Source organism: Hetaerina americana, unplaced genomic scaffold, assembly GCF_022747635.1.
Source record: "Hetaerina americana unplaced genomic scaffold, ioHetAmer1.1.p SCAF_3, whole genome shotgun sequence".
Lineage (NCBI taxonomy): Eukaryota > Metazoa > Arthropoda > Insecta > Odonata > Calopterygidae > Hetaerina > Hetaerina americana.
The window spans coordinates 55,817,310-55,835,411 of NW_027286874.1; the positions used below are offsets into that span (position 1 = coordinate 55,817,310).

An 18,102-nucleotide genomic window follows, 5' to 3' on the forward strand; every position below is an offset into this window, starting at 1 on the left:
TTAGGTTTAGTAATAGCCCTTCATGTAAATTGGAAAACAATTAGCAGTTACTATGAAAGTTATATAATTCATATTCTTTTTGACAAATTAATTTTAAAGCTATTTGAATGGTGATAAGAGTGAAGTAATTTATATTGAATGGAGGGCTGTCATAGATCAATCTTAGGACTGAAATACTAATGACAATAAAATTAATTTAGTTACACCATAAGTTCATTTCATTTACATTTTTAAAATTTAAGAATTTAAAAAATGAAATGCTGAAAAACAGAAAAAGATTTCTTTCTATTAATGTAATGAATTATTGTCTTTTTCCAGGAGAAACCTGTATCCCACGTCTCAGCTTGACTGTCAACCGTGACTCTAAAAGTGGTACCGAACTCTTAAAAAATAATTCATTTAGAATGTCTGACAATTTAACTTGTAGTGATAAATTTAAAATGGAACAGATTGACTTGCAACTTAAACAGTTGAGTAAAGAAGATGCAGAGAGGAAGCAGCATGATTTTTGTAGCATTAATAATAATATACATAAAAACAAGGAAGCAAACCCTCATACCTTTGAATTATGTTCTATTTCAAGTAATTCAAAATGTATGACCAAAGAGGATGATAAAACAGTTCTAAAAGCAGGAACAAGTAGTGAAAAGTTCATATCAAATTTTAATGACTCAAATGATTACCATATTATGAAGGAAAAAGGACAAGATCAGCGTGGTTTAAATTCATCTGTCAGATTGGATACTGGAATATCTGAATGTGCATTTCATCATGAGTACAAAGGCAGTGAATGGAAAAGCCATCTGTCAGCAGAATCTCTGTCGTCCAATACTAATAATGCCACCATGTGGTGGAATCATGGTGGAATTGCAACCAGTGATAATTTTGTTAGGATAAAGTTAGAAAAAATTGATGATAAAGAAGAGCGTTTAAGCCAGCTGGATGAAATAAATGTCAGTGCTATGAAGCTTGAAGAGTTAACACTCCCAGGATTGAAATTAGCTCATATGGTAACTGAAAAATTGCCAATTTCTGTCAGTCAAAACCTACCTCAATCATTAGGTTTTGAAAATCATAGCTATTCATATTCAGCTCAGAGCATATCAGAAATGACTGAGAAAAATCAAGACCCTGTTGGAATGAAAACTGGGAGGAAGCAACTAAGACACTCTTTAGGGAAAGAAACCTCTGAAAAATGTAATGAATATTGTAGAAACAATGGCAATATTCACTCAAATGGCAAGAATTATGTTACTCAAGAAGATAACATAAGTGGTAATAGGCATTCATCTGGAAGAAATTCATCTAAGTTGGAGGGTAAAATATTTAGGAATAGATCTGACCGGGACTTTGAAGAGAGCAATAGCAGGGGGAACTATCGTTCACTATCAGATTCATCCCTGAATCTCAGTATGTATAGTGATATATCATTTATTTGTGCTTGTTCCACACCAGTTAGCCAATCTTCAGTGCTTGATGGAACTCCTAATGATTCTCTGCCTTACTTGCTGCTTCATCACCTCAGCCTTGGGAAAAAGGTAAGTTGCTTTTGATTGCTTAAATTAGATATAACCTTAGTGGGTCTTTCTAACTCTTTTGTAAACTCCACAGCCCTTCTGCATTATAGTAGGCTTGGTGCATGAATACTAGCACTTTTCCACATAATAATTTTGATGACATGACTACTTTCAATGTATTATGGTATCTTCATGCACACAAATTGCTTGACCAATTGAGGTGATTAACCGTAAAATTGAACTTTTTATGTGGTCATTACCAATTTCTGATGGGCATCTGCTGTGATCTTAGCTGCCATGCTGACACAATGTTAATGATTTCAAATGTATTTGGGACTGGTCATTCATACATGATTTGAACTGATAGGGTAGCTCTGCCGTTAAGAGATATGGGTGCACTTCTATGATTAACAACCAAACCTCAACTTTGGCATGATTACTCTATTTCAGATGTATTATGCTGTAGATGATTCTGTATTTAGTATCATTCCATGGATATCTCAATGGAAAATAATCTCTGTGTAACCAGGCAAACCAGTTTCCTGTAGTTTCCAGACTAATGCCGCAGTTACAAAACAATTATTAACTCTTGTTTGCCACTATTTTTCTCAGCAATCAACATGGATCTTCATGGGCACAAGGTGGTTGAGAAAAAATTCCAGCATGATTCATTCTCAAGTGGAGATGTAGAACTAAAATGATAACTTTTTGTATAAAATAGTGATTATCAAAAATGGCCTAATCATATTCTCTGCAATAACCTTGTTCATTTAATACCAAAAAAGCTAAATCATCCCTCAAAGAAATATCCTTGTCAGAATAAAATAAAATGAATAATGATGGTGATGGTAGCAGGTCGATGGAAGAGTTAAGATAATAGAAAAATAGGAAAGAATGGGAAGGAAAAGAGAATGAAATATGGAGATGAAAAATTGGAGGAAGCACTATGATAGGGAAATAAGATAAAGCATAGGAAAAACCAGAGGGAATATCAAGTGACCAAAGGCAAATATAGCATACAGATGCATGAGGTTAGCAATACATAGGCCTAAGAACGACTAAATATTCAAGAGGATTGACACTGCTTGACTAAATCTTTCTCTCCAAAGTGGAGTGCCAAGTTTTCCACTCTCCCCTTGGATCAGCCAACCAGTCCCAAATACTATATATTTGAAAACTATAATAGTCAGCAAGTCCATTAGGGCATTTGGCAAAGAGATTGGGGAAAGAGTATAAGGAGTATAAGGTTACAGATAGATTTTTGAAAAAAAATATACAAGCATCTCTAAGGTTTAACTATACATGCTCAATCAATATTAATCCGGTTGTGTTTATTATTATTATTAAAAATACACATTTGCTGAAAGACAGTGTCCAATGGCACACAAGTCCCAAATAATCGCAAAAGATAATACAAAAAATCAGACTTCAAAACACAAATCTCTTTAACAAAACAAGCGAATCCCCATCCCATTTACAACCATTAATCCGCAAGAAAAAAAAGATAAATTAAAAAAAAATTAAGCTATGACATATAATACCATACACCACACATCAATCAAATTATTACATATATACCTTACATTTATTCTTTAAAGTATACACTCTGTTAGGAAAGCACTCGAATATTTTTGCAGGTAAGGTGTTCCAATCAACAATTGTTCTATTTAGAAAAGAAATTTTTTTTTTATTTGTTCTCTGTGCCCGGCATTTTACCTTAAATTTGTGATCATTTCTGCCAATGAAATTTGGGTTCCCCGCCTCTTTCCTAAGATCTGCCCAAGCTTTCTCCCCCTTCAGAATTCAGAACATTCCACAAAGTCTGCTTACTTTCCTTCTAGTTTCTAGAGGTGCCCAGCCCAGCATTTCTAGCATGTCAGACACACTCTCCATCCTCCTATGCTTCCCCAGTACTTATCGGGCACCTTTCTTTGCACCTATTCCAGTTTTTTAATATGACCTTCTTCATGAGGGTCCCATACAAGAGAAGCATACTCTAAAATTGGTCTTACTAGGGTCTGATAAGCCTTCTCCTTGGTTGCTCTAACGCTCCCTTTGAGGTTTCTCATCACCCAATGAAGAGTTTTGAAAGCTATATGGGAGAATGGAGATAGATAGATAGATTTATTTGCCATAGAACAATACATAATTTAATGGGCTTTGTTAAGATTCATTTAAATTTACAGGTACATTAGATTTAAATATATGTGTACAAATTCATAGGAATAATAATGTACATGAAATATATAGGTATTAAATATTTAATGGATTATGCATTGGCCCCTGCATTGGCTCTTTCTATGTACTCTTAGACACTATAAAAAATATTATTTACAAAGGAATCTTTTAAAATTAAAAAAAAATTTTTTTTGGGGGAGTATTCAGTTTAACTCTTCAGGAAGTCGATTAAAGAGCAGTTTTCCTGAAACTTCTGGGGTTTTTTGTAGTACTGCTACTTGGCAATGGCCATTGTAAGGATTATCCTTACCCCTGGTGTCATTAGACAGGGACTTTGGCAATTATAAGAGAAAAAGGGAACGAGGATGGTATGGGGCAAAAGAAGGGAAGGGTTGTTATTAAAAATATAGTTGAGCAGAGACGAGGAGCAGAAAAGGCAATATCAGTGTGCAAGGAAACATATATGCACATTTGAGAAGATAGCAGCAATATTTCCATAACAGATTGATGGGGAACAAGCAGGACACACACTTTGAAACATGGTTTTATCCCAAGACAACTAGGACGAGATTATACCTGACAGTATTATATAATAAATTACACTGTGCAAAGTTGTGCTCCTGTTTTGGCAGGCTTCAATTTACAAGAATGGCTGTGTAGTTAATACAAAGTGTGGCAACATAGCTTCCTTTTTTTATGAAGCAATACCCCTTTAAAAATGGAAGCTATATTGCTGCACTTTGTATATCCCTTTATGTCCATTTAGTAGATGATAATAATTTATTTCAGTTACATATGAATGGCACTTTTAATATCTCTGGTGTCATTTTAAATATGGTAGAGTTTTAACTATTGAAGTGCAAGTGTTGCTTTTCTCATCTATCTAGAAGGCAATGGTGAAAGGTTGAGGGTATTTCAACCATTTATTATGCACTCAGGTTTAGCAAAAGGCAATCATCAATGACATATTTTAATTCAAGTTCCATTCATGGGTTTTATGCACTTTTATTTTTGATTAGTAATAATATGTTTAACATTATTGAATGTTTCAGTCACTTTTCTGTGAGGCCTTCTTGTATCTTCTTGTATAATTTCTTCCCAGTATGTTAATCACCAAAGTAAAGTATGAATGTCAAATTTAAAAGTTTTATGAAATGTCCATGGATGGAAACCCCATTCATCTACCAGGGACAGTCAAATGAAAACCAAACACCTGCCCTAACACACAGTCTTCTGAAAGTTAGAAGGTAGCTTTTCCGTATCAATACTGCCATCCCTGTGGTAGAAGAACTGCATAGTGACAACTAATAGGTGCACACAGTTGTAGGGTTTTGTCCTTTTTGGTGTATGGACTGGTTGTTGTCGTGGGTGTTTGGTTTTTATTTGACTACCCCTCATATACTTTGGGTTAAATGTAAAGAGGACCCACTATTTGATCACTCCACGGTGAATTTTTTATTACAGTATCATGGCAAATAAATTGTGAACAATTCATGTGTAAAGATTTCTTTCTTTTCAGATGAAAATGGATTCTGTGAAAGGCAAAATCTTGGCAATGAATGGTGAAAAAGAAACCACAGCAATCAGTGCTGAAAATTTTGACAATATGGGACATAATGATTCAGATACCACACAAATAAATAGTAATTATGGGGAATCAGAGATTCACAAGATGTATAGAAAAGTTGCAGTGGAGACAATTATTGCGGACCAAGCTAGTAAAGCTCTTCAGCTTTGTTATTCATCTACAGTGTTCGCTGGGTCTGCAGAACAAGTTGAATGTGAAAGACTACTGCTTCTGTCCAGTAAGTTAAAAAACAAAGCTTTTTAAACCTTCAATTAACATTTGTTTGCATTTTTAAATAATTTAACCCATCAATTAAGCTCAATGCTAATTTTATATTTTAGCAATGAGAAAACAGGCTCTTATAGATGGAATACGATGCTTGAAAGCACAGCCATCTTCCAACTCTGGTATAAATCAATGTGTTGAAGTAAGTGTAAAGGATATAAAATTGCATCTGAAGGACAATTTCATGGAATACCTGATTGCATCGAAGCAGCAAGGTAAGAATTGTTTTCTGATGTAATATTAGTGGTATTCTGCTTGTAACAATTTTCAATGTTATTTACAGACTGATTTTTTACAAATCCTTCCCCATGTTAAAATTATTTTCAGTCCTGACAAAGCTTTTTGTGAAAGTTTTTCCATGCATTTAAGAAGTATGCTTCTCTAATGACAACTATTACTTTTAGCCATGAATTTAGCACTTGTTAAAAAGTTAGAATTAAATATATTGTCCAGTTAATTTTTATGAATAAGTACTTATTACCTTAGTCATTTTTGTCTTTAAGTTGGTGAGGTATGTTGTTTTATTAGGCAATTAAATGAATTCATATTGACAATTAATTGCAACATTTTTGCAATTAATTATTTGCATTGCATTTATGATTTATCATAAATACCTCTGTTTGTTAATTAAAGGTGACTATATTTAATACTTATTATAATATTAATGTGATCATTAATGTATGGAATTAATAATATATGGAATCGGATTGTACTTATATAATTACTGAATTTTTATATACATGGATACATGGCCTCTGTGGTTTCATTTTGGGGTAGGCAAAGCCAAAGTTCTTGATTTTATGTTATTTTAGGAAACATCAAGTGCATGAATTGCATGTGTCCAGTTATTATAATGAAGGGTGTAATCCAATCTCTAATTCTCGAAGGGTCCTTCCTCTAATTCTTGTTGATGCATCAAAGAAGCTTTACAATTGTTTGCCTCAGAGGAGCTAATGTTATTCTTTGTCTGAATTATTTTGTCTTAGGAATGAAAACCCTAAGTCTAGAATGAAAGATACTGTAGTCCTAGTGGTTGTAGTAATATCGTCATAAATAAGTGCCATGAAAGGTTCAAGCTCACAGAACCAGAAAGAAACTATGTTTTTGATAATTTGCTACCTTAAAGATCATTTTGCTGCAATGACTAAAATTCATTATGATCAGACTGGAGTGATCCATGCATATGCATTTTTTTGTAGGAATCAATAATCCTTGATAGTTGATTGGAAGAAATAGATATCTCCACCTTCCCATTTGCTGATCATTCTCTGCCATGTCCTCATAAGATGTTATTTCTGCACCCTTCCTCACTTGTACAAGTATTATGACATGCTGTTAATCCTACAATCTCATCATGACAATTTTATAGGAAATCCACGCCTTGGAATTACGATATATCTTGATTGTAATTTATATTCCTTTCTATTAGTGATCTCATTGCTGTTATGGCATCATGTGTGCCTCTCCCCTTCTGAAACTAAACTGATCACCCCCTAAGTAATCGTACGTCCTACTCTTCATCCTCTAATCGACGATCCTGAGAACCACTTCAGCTGAATGTGAATCAAACTTATTGTTCTTAAGTCCTCACACATGGTTGCCTATCCTTTTTTGGGATGGAAACTAATACTGATCTGATGAAATGTCCGATCCACCTCATGTGCGTTCTCTGGGGCCTAGGGTGTGCACTCTCTGATCTCACGAGGAAAAGTTTTGCTTTTTCCTACTCCAAAAGGTCACATGGTTCAACGAGAAGGGATGGTGTCCCACGTCCCCTTTTGTGCCAAAAGGATAGTGGGGATCCAATACTTCAGTTAGAATACGAGTATGTATGCATGTAGTGTATGGAATCCAAGTGAAAAAGGCCTCATTCGGGAAATTGAGAAGGTCCAATGCCAGGCAGCCCGTTTCGTTAAAATCTGTTACAATAAAATGAATGCCACCAAATGTGTGTTGTAGATTTTACAACACTGATTTTATCCTGCCAGATATTCTTTAGTACTATAGTAGATATTTCATACAAAATAGTCCTTTAACATAATTTTTAGTTTTTCTTGGTGCCATGCTTTCTTTGATTTATAAGTGCCTAGTTCCCTTATTTTTATTAGATAATATTTTACCTGAGGATTTGAGATTTTTTTTGTAGAGTTCAAATGTGAAAATGGTCATTAAAAAGATTTACTTTTTTTAGCATTCATATTAATGATCAAGAAGAAGTTTCTGTAGCAATACATAGTTAATCACCTGATACTTCTAAATTCAGAAAATAGTCTTATGTTACAATTTTTTAAGTACATCCCCCATGATTACATGGATTTTAATGTAGAGTTGACTCTTAAAGCATGTTTTTAGAGAGTTTTTTTTACCTAATCCTGTGTTGAACTCCCCCAGATGATTATGCGGTAGCTAGCCATAAATGCAAATATGATATAGTACATGTATATATAGATTAGAATTTCTGCATTACAGTTGTTTGCTACCTCATTTCAAAGAATCATGAATTAGCATAACTTTTGCCAACAATTTGATGTGTGAACCTTTAAGTAGTTTATGCATTTCTAAGCTTAAAAAAATTATGTAATCCAATTTAGAAACTATTAAATTTCCTATTTCAACTGAGATATTAATGTTTACGTTGGTTATTGAGGAGTATATAATATTTTTCTTGAGGTTTATTTGAAGATTGCTATTGCTCTGCCATTGTAAAATAAAGTTCATCCTAGTGTGTGTATGAACTTCCCCTTGAAATGATTCAAGAAAATAAACAAATGTTAACATCATCCATATTGAGCATGCTGCAGGTCTCCACCAGCCTCTCTGGTGAAGTTTTAGTTGTCACAATGCCATTGAAATGCACTAGGACCTAATAAAGTAATGGCTCTGATATGAAGTCTTGTGGAACACTATATTAAATTGCTCTCTCACTTAGTATTAGTTCATCTAGAAGTAGCACATTTTTTTTCTGTTAGGTTCCAACTGTAGCCAACATTACGATTTTTCCCAGAGTACATGTAGAACAAAAAAAATTCTCACTGGGCTAATTTTTTCAATAGGATAGAGTAAAATGTTTTAGCAACATACTGAATCAGCGAGTACAAAATGTATTAGGTCCATTAACTTCTTAAATAGTACCAATAAATTTGAGAGTGACAGTGTTTTCTGTGGTTTCCATTCAGTAATGCCTACCATGGCATAAAAGAAAATCAAGCCTTTCTCTCATAGAGAAACGATGTCCAAGATCTACTTTTCCCTTTTCCGTTGCAACTCATGATGAACATAAAAACAAAAGAAGAAAATGAAGACTATTCATGAACTGAAAATATTATTAATGCCATTCTACAAATGTAGAATACATGTGCACAAATACATGAACAATATTTTGTAGCTGAATATCAAAAGTGCTGCACCCATTATATTTGCTAATATGTAATATAACATAAATTGTGGAAGTTGCCTAATGGGACTTGTGAAATCATATTAACTTCAAGAAGCAAGATGCTATTCATTTGTGAAGTGCCATACTTGCATTTATGATGGAGGTAACATATGGACAAAGCTAGGTGAACAGATGCGATTACAGCGAAGAAATAATTCCTCTGAGAATAAAGTGCACAAACAGTAAGTACCCACAAGAATAATTCATTACTGGATTTTCATTCGTAGTTCTGTGGTTTAAGCTATGCTACTCTTGTCCAAATGGGATAAGCAATTTCTGTTCTTATTGCAAGTGTAGAAATTACAGAACCCTGAGTTTGATGCTGATAATTAAGAGAATTCCTTATCTGATTTCAATAAAAAATACATTGACCTTTCATTTATTTTAATTTTAGCCTAATTTTACTGGTATGATTTTTATCAATGCTGTCAAAATAACATTATTAGGACAAGAAAGAAAAAAGAAAACATTGTTCAATTGCAAAGAGCGACATCAAACTTTGGTACACACTTAATGGATTCAAAACAGATAGCTGCACCATGCAGTGTATAGGGTTCATATAGCTGTTGCAAGAGTGGGATGGGAAGTATTTTCAATACTTATATTGGCATCTTTTAGAGTAAAAGAACATTATGCATCTCTTTTCTCCATTAGTGTGATTTCAAACCCATCAAAATTTGGCTTCAATTGAATGATTTATGTGGTGATGTTATTATGAATGAGGAAATTTTGAGTTTGTGGATGTGAGTTCAAAGAAGGCCAAATGTGGCATTGACACAGTTATTGAGTCTGCCAAATGACAACAAACCCAAGAAGCCTTGGTTATGGACCAGCCGGATCAAAACCATGATTGCATGAGTGGAGCAAGTTGTTATGGAGGACTGGCAATAAGGTGTGAGTGATATCACCTTAAAAGTTGGCATTTCTGTGGTATTTGTTCAGAACATCCTTCATGGAGACCAGAAAATGTGGAATTTCTTCAAAGCAGGTGACCTGAATACTGACCTAAGAACACAAGGTTGCAATTTCTCAGGCAATGTTGTCCCGTGGACACACTATGAATGGTGTTTTTTTCATCAATTGTGACAATGGATGGTACATGGATGACCTTTTTCAATCCTACAACAAAATGGTAGTCTGTGCAATGTAAGCGCACTAACTCATTGACAACAAGGAATTTTCGAGTTACTGCCAGTGCTGAGAAAATGATGGTGGCCATGTTATTTGGATAGCAAAGGTGTTATCCTCACTCATTTTATTCTGAAGGGCAATATGGAAATAGCTGTATTCTGTGAACCTGTTTTGAGGGCACAGCTCCTTCCTAAATTGTAAAAAACTATGGGAAAAACAAAAGATTGCACTTGTTTTGTTCTCATTGAGCGATCTTAACTTGGAATTACCAAAGTATCCCAGCTGCACTTGGCTCAATACACTAACTGGAAGTCTAATTGAAGTCTTGTACAACTAAAACCTAAAATTTAAAATATCTATCTGCCATTTGATATGGTGGTTCCCTCTGCACTCTTTACATGCACTGTACTCACACATCATGAGGGAATGGGTTCAAGAAAGAAGGCATTATAAAATTTTGCGAATACCATCCTGGACAGGTTCCTAGTCTCTGCAGGTGCCTAACAGTAGAGGGCACATTCACTTCGGATAAATGGGAAAACTTTTTTAAAGGACCAATGGTTGGTTTAACAAGCTTGATAACACTTTTCATGGCAGGCATAGAGAACATAAATTGCAAAAATAAGTGCATGGCTTTCTTTGGTTCGGTTCTTGCAATGCTGATTTTCCAAGATTTTTGAAGTGCATGCTTATAATCAGATGGTAAGTGCCAACTTGGACCATTTATATTCTCATAGAACCGAGCATTGAAGAGTAAATAGGCCATAAAGTGAAGTGTTTGGTCACTCTCATAAATAAAAGTCAAACATCTTATGCTCTTGATTTTAATTTAGATGAATACAAGGTAATACTCAAAATTTAGTAATCTAATAGTCTGTCATCAGTTGTATTAATTTTGCCTTTTGCGCATATTTTAAGGTATAAAACCTTAATTATACACCAAAAATTTAATTAATATCCATTCCGTATTGACATAATCCTGGCATGATTCTATAATGGACAAAAATTTTGCGGGTTGGTCTCTTTACTTCCTTACTTCTCGGAATGTGTAGAGGATGTTGATAGTATTTGGTTAGAAAAATCAATATATAGTGGGAAACAATTTTGTCATACATATTGTTGGATAAGCAATTATTGAAAATGGTTTGTGGAGTGTTCTTCATTTATTATTATATGTCTAATTAAACATGCTATTTCATTTTTTAATAGGATGCTCTTATTAACAAATATTTTTTTGGCATTTTCCAGATCAATTTTACTTCCTTTGCATAATGGCCTTCCAGGATACCGTGTTATGTACAGAAGCAGTAGCAGCAAAAAGTGGACAGCCAACAATCAATTTCCCAGCAAAAAATCTAAAAATGGAATCAGAGTTGCTTTGTGACATGTGTATCTGCTTGAGTGTTTATATGCTTCAGGTAAAGCAAAATAAAGTTGAGAAAGCAAAGAGGAAGCAGCAAAAGAAATCCATTGAAGTGGGCCAGTCAAATCATGTAAGCATACAAATATACAGGGTGTTAAATACATTAGTCAATAGTTTTGACCTAATTTTGGTGGTTGAAGCAAAATATAACTCTGGGCCCTTGGCCATGAATGTTATTTACCTTAGCAATGCAAATTTATAAGATAATATTATCCAAAATGCTGGGTATTGGACAGATTCAACTCAGGTTTCCATTCCCAAAAACTAGGGATTACTCAGAAGATCGACCATAAATCTCTTATATGGTGGCTGCAAGATTATGATTTCCAGATTTTCCTGACTTTAGGATATCCATTCTCTCCCTTCCTCTACTTTACCCACAATGTAGTGATTTCTTTTTAAATTTCACCACCCAGTGGCTGTGGCAATGATTCCTGTCTTGGTGGGTTTTCCTCTTCATAGGGCTTGGGTGTTTTTAATTGTCCTTCATGTATGTATGAATATGGGCTAGGTGGAAGAAGGGACTATAAAGTCTTAACCTTGCCCCGATAAAGTCATAAAATAAATCGCTTTTTGTACAAATTTTCATTCTAAATTTCGGTATGGATGTGTAATATTCAAATTGCAGTTTTGCCTCCAAAAAAGTAAATGCTATGCATGAGATAGATTTTATCAACTGTGTTGGATTGGTGCTTATGATTCCACTACTTGTAAAGGATAAAATTCTTTTCCTTCTGAATGAAAATACAGAAATTGAATGCTATATAAAAATCGGTGTAGGTATGCATCAAAGTCAATAATCGTTAATACATATTTAAAGATAGTAGGACATCATGAATCTACCACATCTCCATCTCCTTCAAGTAAGGTTGTGAATTATTTGAAACTGAGCATCAAAATGTAAACTAAATATCCAACAATTGCTAACATTGCACCCTGAATGAAAATTTAAATGTTAATTTGCATCTCACACTCATCCCAGTTTGCAAAACATTAGAGCTGATGTTTCTCATTATACCCAGTGTATACTTGTCAACTTGATGCAGGTGGACCTGTAATGGTGGATTCTTTCAGAAGTACCATTCTTTATGTAAATGCCAATACTTCCCACAAACTGAGACCACCAGCATCATAAATGAAACACCTTTAATTAATGCTCACATCTCAATATGTCACAGCCATTCAAATCTTACATTCCTCAGCACCAAATACCTCCCATTATCCATCAGAACAGGGTATCTGATGAGTTTGGCATGCCTAGCGATATCAAACGATTCCTTACCAGAGAATTGGTTTATTGGTGATGGAAGTGAAGTTATTCAGTGTCTTACAAAGGTTTTCCCAAAATAGCAAAAGTGTTGTATGTAAATTAAAGTGCTTACACAAAACAATAAAGGCATACTCAGATTTAATTATCAGGGGAAGTAGAAATAAACCCACAAAAATATAATTCTAATGAAGTGATTGAAATAATATTGAAGGAATTTTTAAATAAAAATTGTTTGGGTTCCACGCATATATCTGCTTATTTTCACCTATAAATACAAGCATAATTATGACTGTATTTAACTGTTTATGTGCTTTCCCAATGATTACCACTCCTTCCACTGATGCACACCTCCCTGTAATGGTAAATGCCTCATTCCCCATGGGTTGTCGTTGTGGGGAGATTCCACTGGATTATAAAATAAAGGGATAAATATTTATTGCTGGATCTTGTGAATTTATCCAAAATTGACCCTTCAGTATCACAATCGCCAGTAGGATCTTGTTTGGAGGCTTGGCATTAAGAAGAAGTAATCTCGATATTACCTAAATTACAGAGAAATGATTGCCCTAGAGGGGTTGTCAGCCATATAGTGTGTACATATTACCCAGTGCCAGGTAAATGTTTTTTACTTGATATCCATTATTAAGATAATAATGTACATTTCAATCAAAACTGTATTTCATCTGAAGACAATTCATTTACTGCTCATTGAAGCATACATAGCTACTGTAGAATTGACGTATATTTTAATTTCTAAATTGTATAATTTGAATTCATACAATAATTGTAACACTAATGTTAAACCATGTAATGCTGCATATGTCTCTACTGCAGGCAGAGTTTGGTATGGTGAATGGCTGCTCAATGTTTCAATCAGTGATAACAATGCCACCTTATTCGAGGGTTAACTGACTCACTGGGTCTTGGGAGGGAGACATTTCAGGAGAACACTTCTGGTTCCAACAAATATAACCACTAACTCTTGTCTCTGATGAAGTTGAGTATCTCAAACATAAGCATTGTATTTGATAAAATTCCGTCAGACAGACAAGCTGACTGGCTACCAAATTAGGCTTGGGAATTAATAGTCCTTATCTCATCTAATTTGTATGGGGACTAGTATTTTGGCCCTTTGTTTGATGACCTATGTGGAAACTACCAGTATCCCATCTGGTCAGATCATAGAACCATAACTTAGAGAGAGACTTCTAAAGCTATTGGAGGTTGTGTGGTTGCCCAGTGGGAATAGCACTGAACTACTAGCAGGAGGGCCCAGGTTTGATTCTGGATGATAAATTTGAGTACCTCAGCTTCACCCAACCTGTGTCATTTTTTGGGGTATCAGGTCTTACTGGGAAACTGCAGGCAGCACAGGGAAAGAAACCTCCCCTCCCTCCTGATGTACGAATTTAGGCATTTTATATAAATATAGCTGATACTAGATGAGTACTACATTCACCTATCATAAAACCTAAATGTCAATTACTGAGATTTTGAAAGCTATTATGAGTATTTATTAAAAATCTGAATGAAATTAATTGAGAATATATATTTTTGAAATTAGAAAGACGTAATTAAATTTGCAAAGAAAATTTGTTGAGTAAAAACAGCTTCTTTCAAACGTGGTAAATGTTTCTACTTTTTGATGTTAATTTCTAATTATCATTTATTTTAATTGCTTTAGTTTTTCAGAAGTATCTTGAAATTACTCATTAAACAGAGTTGAAATTATAAGTACGATTTAGTCTAGCTTGCAGTTCAAATGGTCACAGCCATCCATTCTTTAGATATGAGGTAATTTATTTATAATCAGTATGACAATCACAATATTAATTTATGTAACCCTTTAAATATGCTAGAAAGCCCAACTGTATATGCATACTTTTGTTTTCTTATGGTTCCTGCATTTATAATAATTCCCAGATTGCAAACCATGATAAGAAATAAAGAGGCACTCTTTTCTTCAAGGTAATATCCAAGCATGACTCATACTGCTTACTGTTGTGTGGGTCCAAGGAATCTGAGAGAAACAGTAAATTTTTGAAAAATGCTTGCGAGCACATGCAGACCAGAGTTCCTGGGTTTATTTTGATTGGAAGAGGTGAAATACATCTTCCAAATGATATTGATGAAAATTTTTGCATTCTACAGCAATATGAGGTGAGATACTTTTTAAAATTGACTCTATAGTAGTAAATACCTCTCCAGTTCTAAGAATCAAGAAAAATATTTTAGGCAGACAAATACTAATTGGAACAGATTTAGAGAAGTAATCTCTGTGAACCAATGTGATGAAGTTATGGATAAATTAAGGGATTTAATGAAACATAAAAAGTAGATGATAAACTACATGAATGTATAAATATTATGACATAAGACCCATGTATGAGGAACATATATTTATGCTAATGATAGAACTAATATGCAATTAAATTATAGGAAAGCAGGAAATAATTCTTGAAACACTTTGAGAAGGGTGGAGAAAATACATTTTAAGGATATTATTGATTAATATAAGTATGTTAGTAATAAAGTAAAGATATTTGAATTTACTTATCTTGGATAAAAATAGGCCATTCTAAGATTGAATTTGATAGTCCACTAGACTCATTCAGCAAAAAATATTTTGCAGAAAAATGTGATGTTTTTGAAATTGTGGCCAAAATTGAAAATGATGTGTTGCAACCTATTTTTTTCCAAAATTTGAAACTGACAAAATATGGCCTTAGGATAAAAACATCCTGCAAATAGAAAACCTCAGGGGCCCACTTTACTTCTTAAACATTTTATATCAAAGTGAAAAGTAATTATGTATAAATCAAGGTAGTATAGTTGACACTAGTTGGTATGCTGATTTTTGAATCAAGACTATGGTTCTCAATGTGCATTTAGCATTTTCAAAGAATGTTAAATTTGAAGAAAAATGTTTTGAGGCCATGTTAGCATTTTTTTAATCAATTGATGATCTTGCCATATGTGTTCATATTTTTGACCACTCATCTAATTTTGAATTTATTTTTTATGACCCCTTCATAACATTATATTGTTGATTCATTGTGTACTGCAGCTGTGTTACATTTTAAATGCTTAAACCGTATACTTATCCCCATGGCCCCACCTTAACTTTATCTTGCAATGCTCAGCATAAAATAATGCAGATTGAAAACTTTGTATTTTAATTTCAACATAAATGTATATGGTACAATTGTATCTTGTTACTAGTATGTATAGTAATTTTGCATGTTGACTAAAATTCATTTCTAATGCAATTCTTAACTTTTGATGACCGGAAACATTATTTCAGGATTGCATCAATGAAGGCAGAATTTCACAGCCTTTACATGAGACTGTGCAATTTGAAATAAGTTGTACATTTCCATCCAAAAGCCTTGATATTGCGATGAATAAAACATTTATTCAATGCCAAGGTTTCTTGACACAGTTCAACATGATTAGTGGCATAGCTGCTTGGCAAAGAGGTTGGTGGTGCCTAAAAGGAACATATTTAATGTGTTGGAAGTATCCAGAAGATCAAGAAACATTTGTAAGTAAAACCCTCCATAGAGCAAAACATGAGATTAGTATTGTCTATTGATTGAAAATATTAATGGTGACCGAATTTCCTTTTTTTTTCATTTAAAATGTGACTTACACAGCATCCACTTTTAATATTTGATTTGAAGCACTGTACTGAGAAGATTTCGCCAGTATCAAGACTAAAATGTGCACGAAGCAATACCTTCTCAATTAAAATGAAACCTGAAGGATATTTCTATGTGAAAGGGAATGATGCATCACAATTTTCCCTCAGTGTCTCCACACCAGAGACCTGTGTTGAGTATGTCAATTCATTTTCTTAATTAATCTTAGTAATTAAGTAAATAAAAAACATGGGTGAACAAACCATTCCACAAGTAGCAATGCAAATTATTGATAGGGATACATATTTTGGGTATTGTATTTGCTGTATGCAAGAAGTGATCAAATTTCACTTAACTTAATATTTTACATTGTTTATATTCCTTGGAGTGAGTAAATTACTTAATTACTCAGCACCTCCTGTTTGCCGAGGAAGTTGAATAACAAGTTCTGCATCCTCATGGCCAACAGGTTTGACCACTGCCGATGGCTGAATGATCAAAATTTATCTTAAATTGGGGCATGTACTGGAGAAATCTGTAACTTGCCTGCAATTGCTAATACCTAATAGGATATTCAAGAGAGGTTTTATGGGCTAATGACTAGAGTTGTCTATTGCTTGTCTCAGGACTTAATATGGGTGATCACACACTGCCGAAGTCCTGCTAACTTATTATTGATGAGATCACATGCAAAAGACTGGCCATGAATTTTACAAAAGTTTTTGGATTAGATTCCTTCACTTCCTAATTTTGAAATGAAATATATTCAAACCAATTATTTTATCAGACAATCATTGATTAATAGTCCATTGATGATCAGAATCAAAAGTTCAAAGTATAGTTTGAATAGGGCATTGAAAGTTTTGTGAAAATTTCAAAAATGTTATGGGATTAGTATTAATAGGATTATTGGTTCAAAAATGCCTTGAGTTGAACTTATTGATGCAATTAATTGCTTGTTCAATAGGATTTTATTTCTCTGATATTGATGTTTCATTAAATGATTCTGTTAAAAAGGCCTGATAACTCAATAGATTGGAAGGCCCAGGCTTTATTTCATGCACCAGGATACACTCAGTATTGGGATTTTTCTGATGCCCTCTCTTTTTAGGAATCCAAAGGTAGCACAGGGAAATGAATTGAATGCCCATACCCTAATGTGTGAATTACATACTCTGTAGAGTTTAGTACAAAGTGAGGTCTCCCTTCACCTATCACACAAAATCTGTGTAGACTTGTTTTTATTGATTTTTATCGGCCAAATTTTAATCTCTCTTTCATTTTCTTCTGTATATTTTAGCTAGGCACAGGATGGCCTCCAGGCTGGAAAAGATAAGAAATTAATTTTTTACTGGTAATGAACGGAAATTTGTTGAGCTTTCATTTACAAAAAAACATGTATTGCAGAGAAAAGTGCACATTGAAAATTTCACTTTAATGGCATGAGTATAATTCATTTTACTTATGATTCACTTGAAATACTTAACTGTGTTTGGAAAAGAGGCAAGCAGTGCTCTTGTCTCTCAAGGTGAAGACATAAAAATCCTTCAGTATGCCAAAAGCCAGCTCAGTGGGAGCCAGGCAGTCGGGAGCCATCATTGCTAGCGGGCCAATCACAACAGATCCAAGGATGGCTCTTATGCTTTAGCCCATG

The 18,102-nt window shown here is 34.0% G+C and overlaps 1 protein-coding gene across 1 annotated transcript; it reads left to right on the forward strand.

Annotated features, from left to right (window-relative positions):
* Positions 1-5,367: 5,367 nt before the first annotated feature.
* Positions 5,368-16,940, forward strand: LOC139690043 (anillin-like). Its single transcript, XM_071587231.1, has 6 exons — positions 5,368-5,500; positions 5,604-5,762; positions 11,363-11,607; positions 14,776-14,967; positions 16,112-16,286; positions 16,918-16,940. The coding sequence occupies exons 1-6, from the start codon at positions 5,368-5,370 to the stop codon at positions 16,938-16,940; spliced, it is 927 nt and encodes a 308-aa protein (XP_071443332.1).
* The last annotated feature ends 1,162 nt before the right edge of the window (positions 16,941-18,102 follow it).

What these genes read in the sequence shown, in the direction of transcription:
- LOC139690043 (XM_071587231.1), top strand. Translation starts at nt 5,368, where the DNA reads ATGTATAGAAAAGTTGCAGTGGAGACAATTATTGCGGACCAAGCTAGT. An exon ending in AAGACTACTGCTTCTGTCCA is followed by an intron (nt 5,501 to 5,603) that starts GTAAGTTAAAAA and finishes TTTATATTTTAG; the next exon opens with CAATGAGAAAACAGGCTCTT. An exon ending in AAGTGGGCCAGTCAAATCAT is followed by an intron (nt 11,608 to 14,775) that starts GTAAGCATACAA and finishes CTTTTCTTCAAG; the next exon opens with GTAATATCCAAGCATGACTC.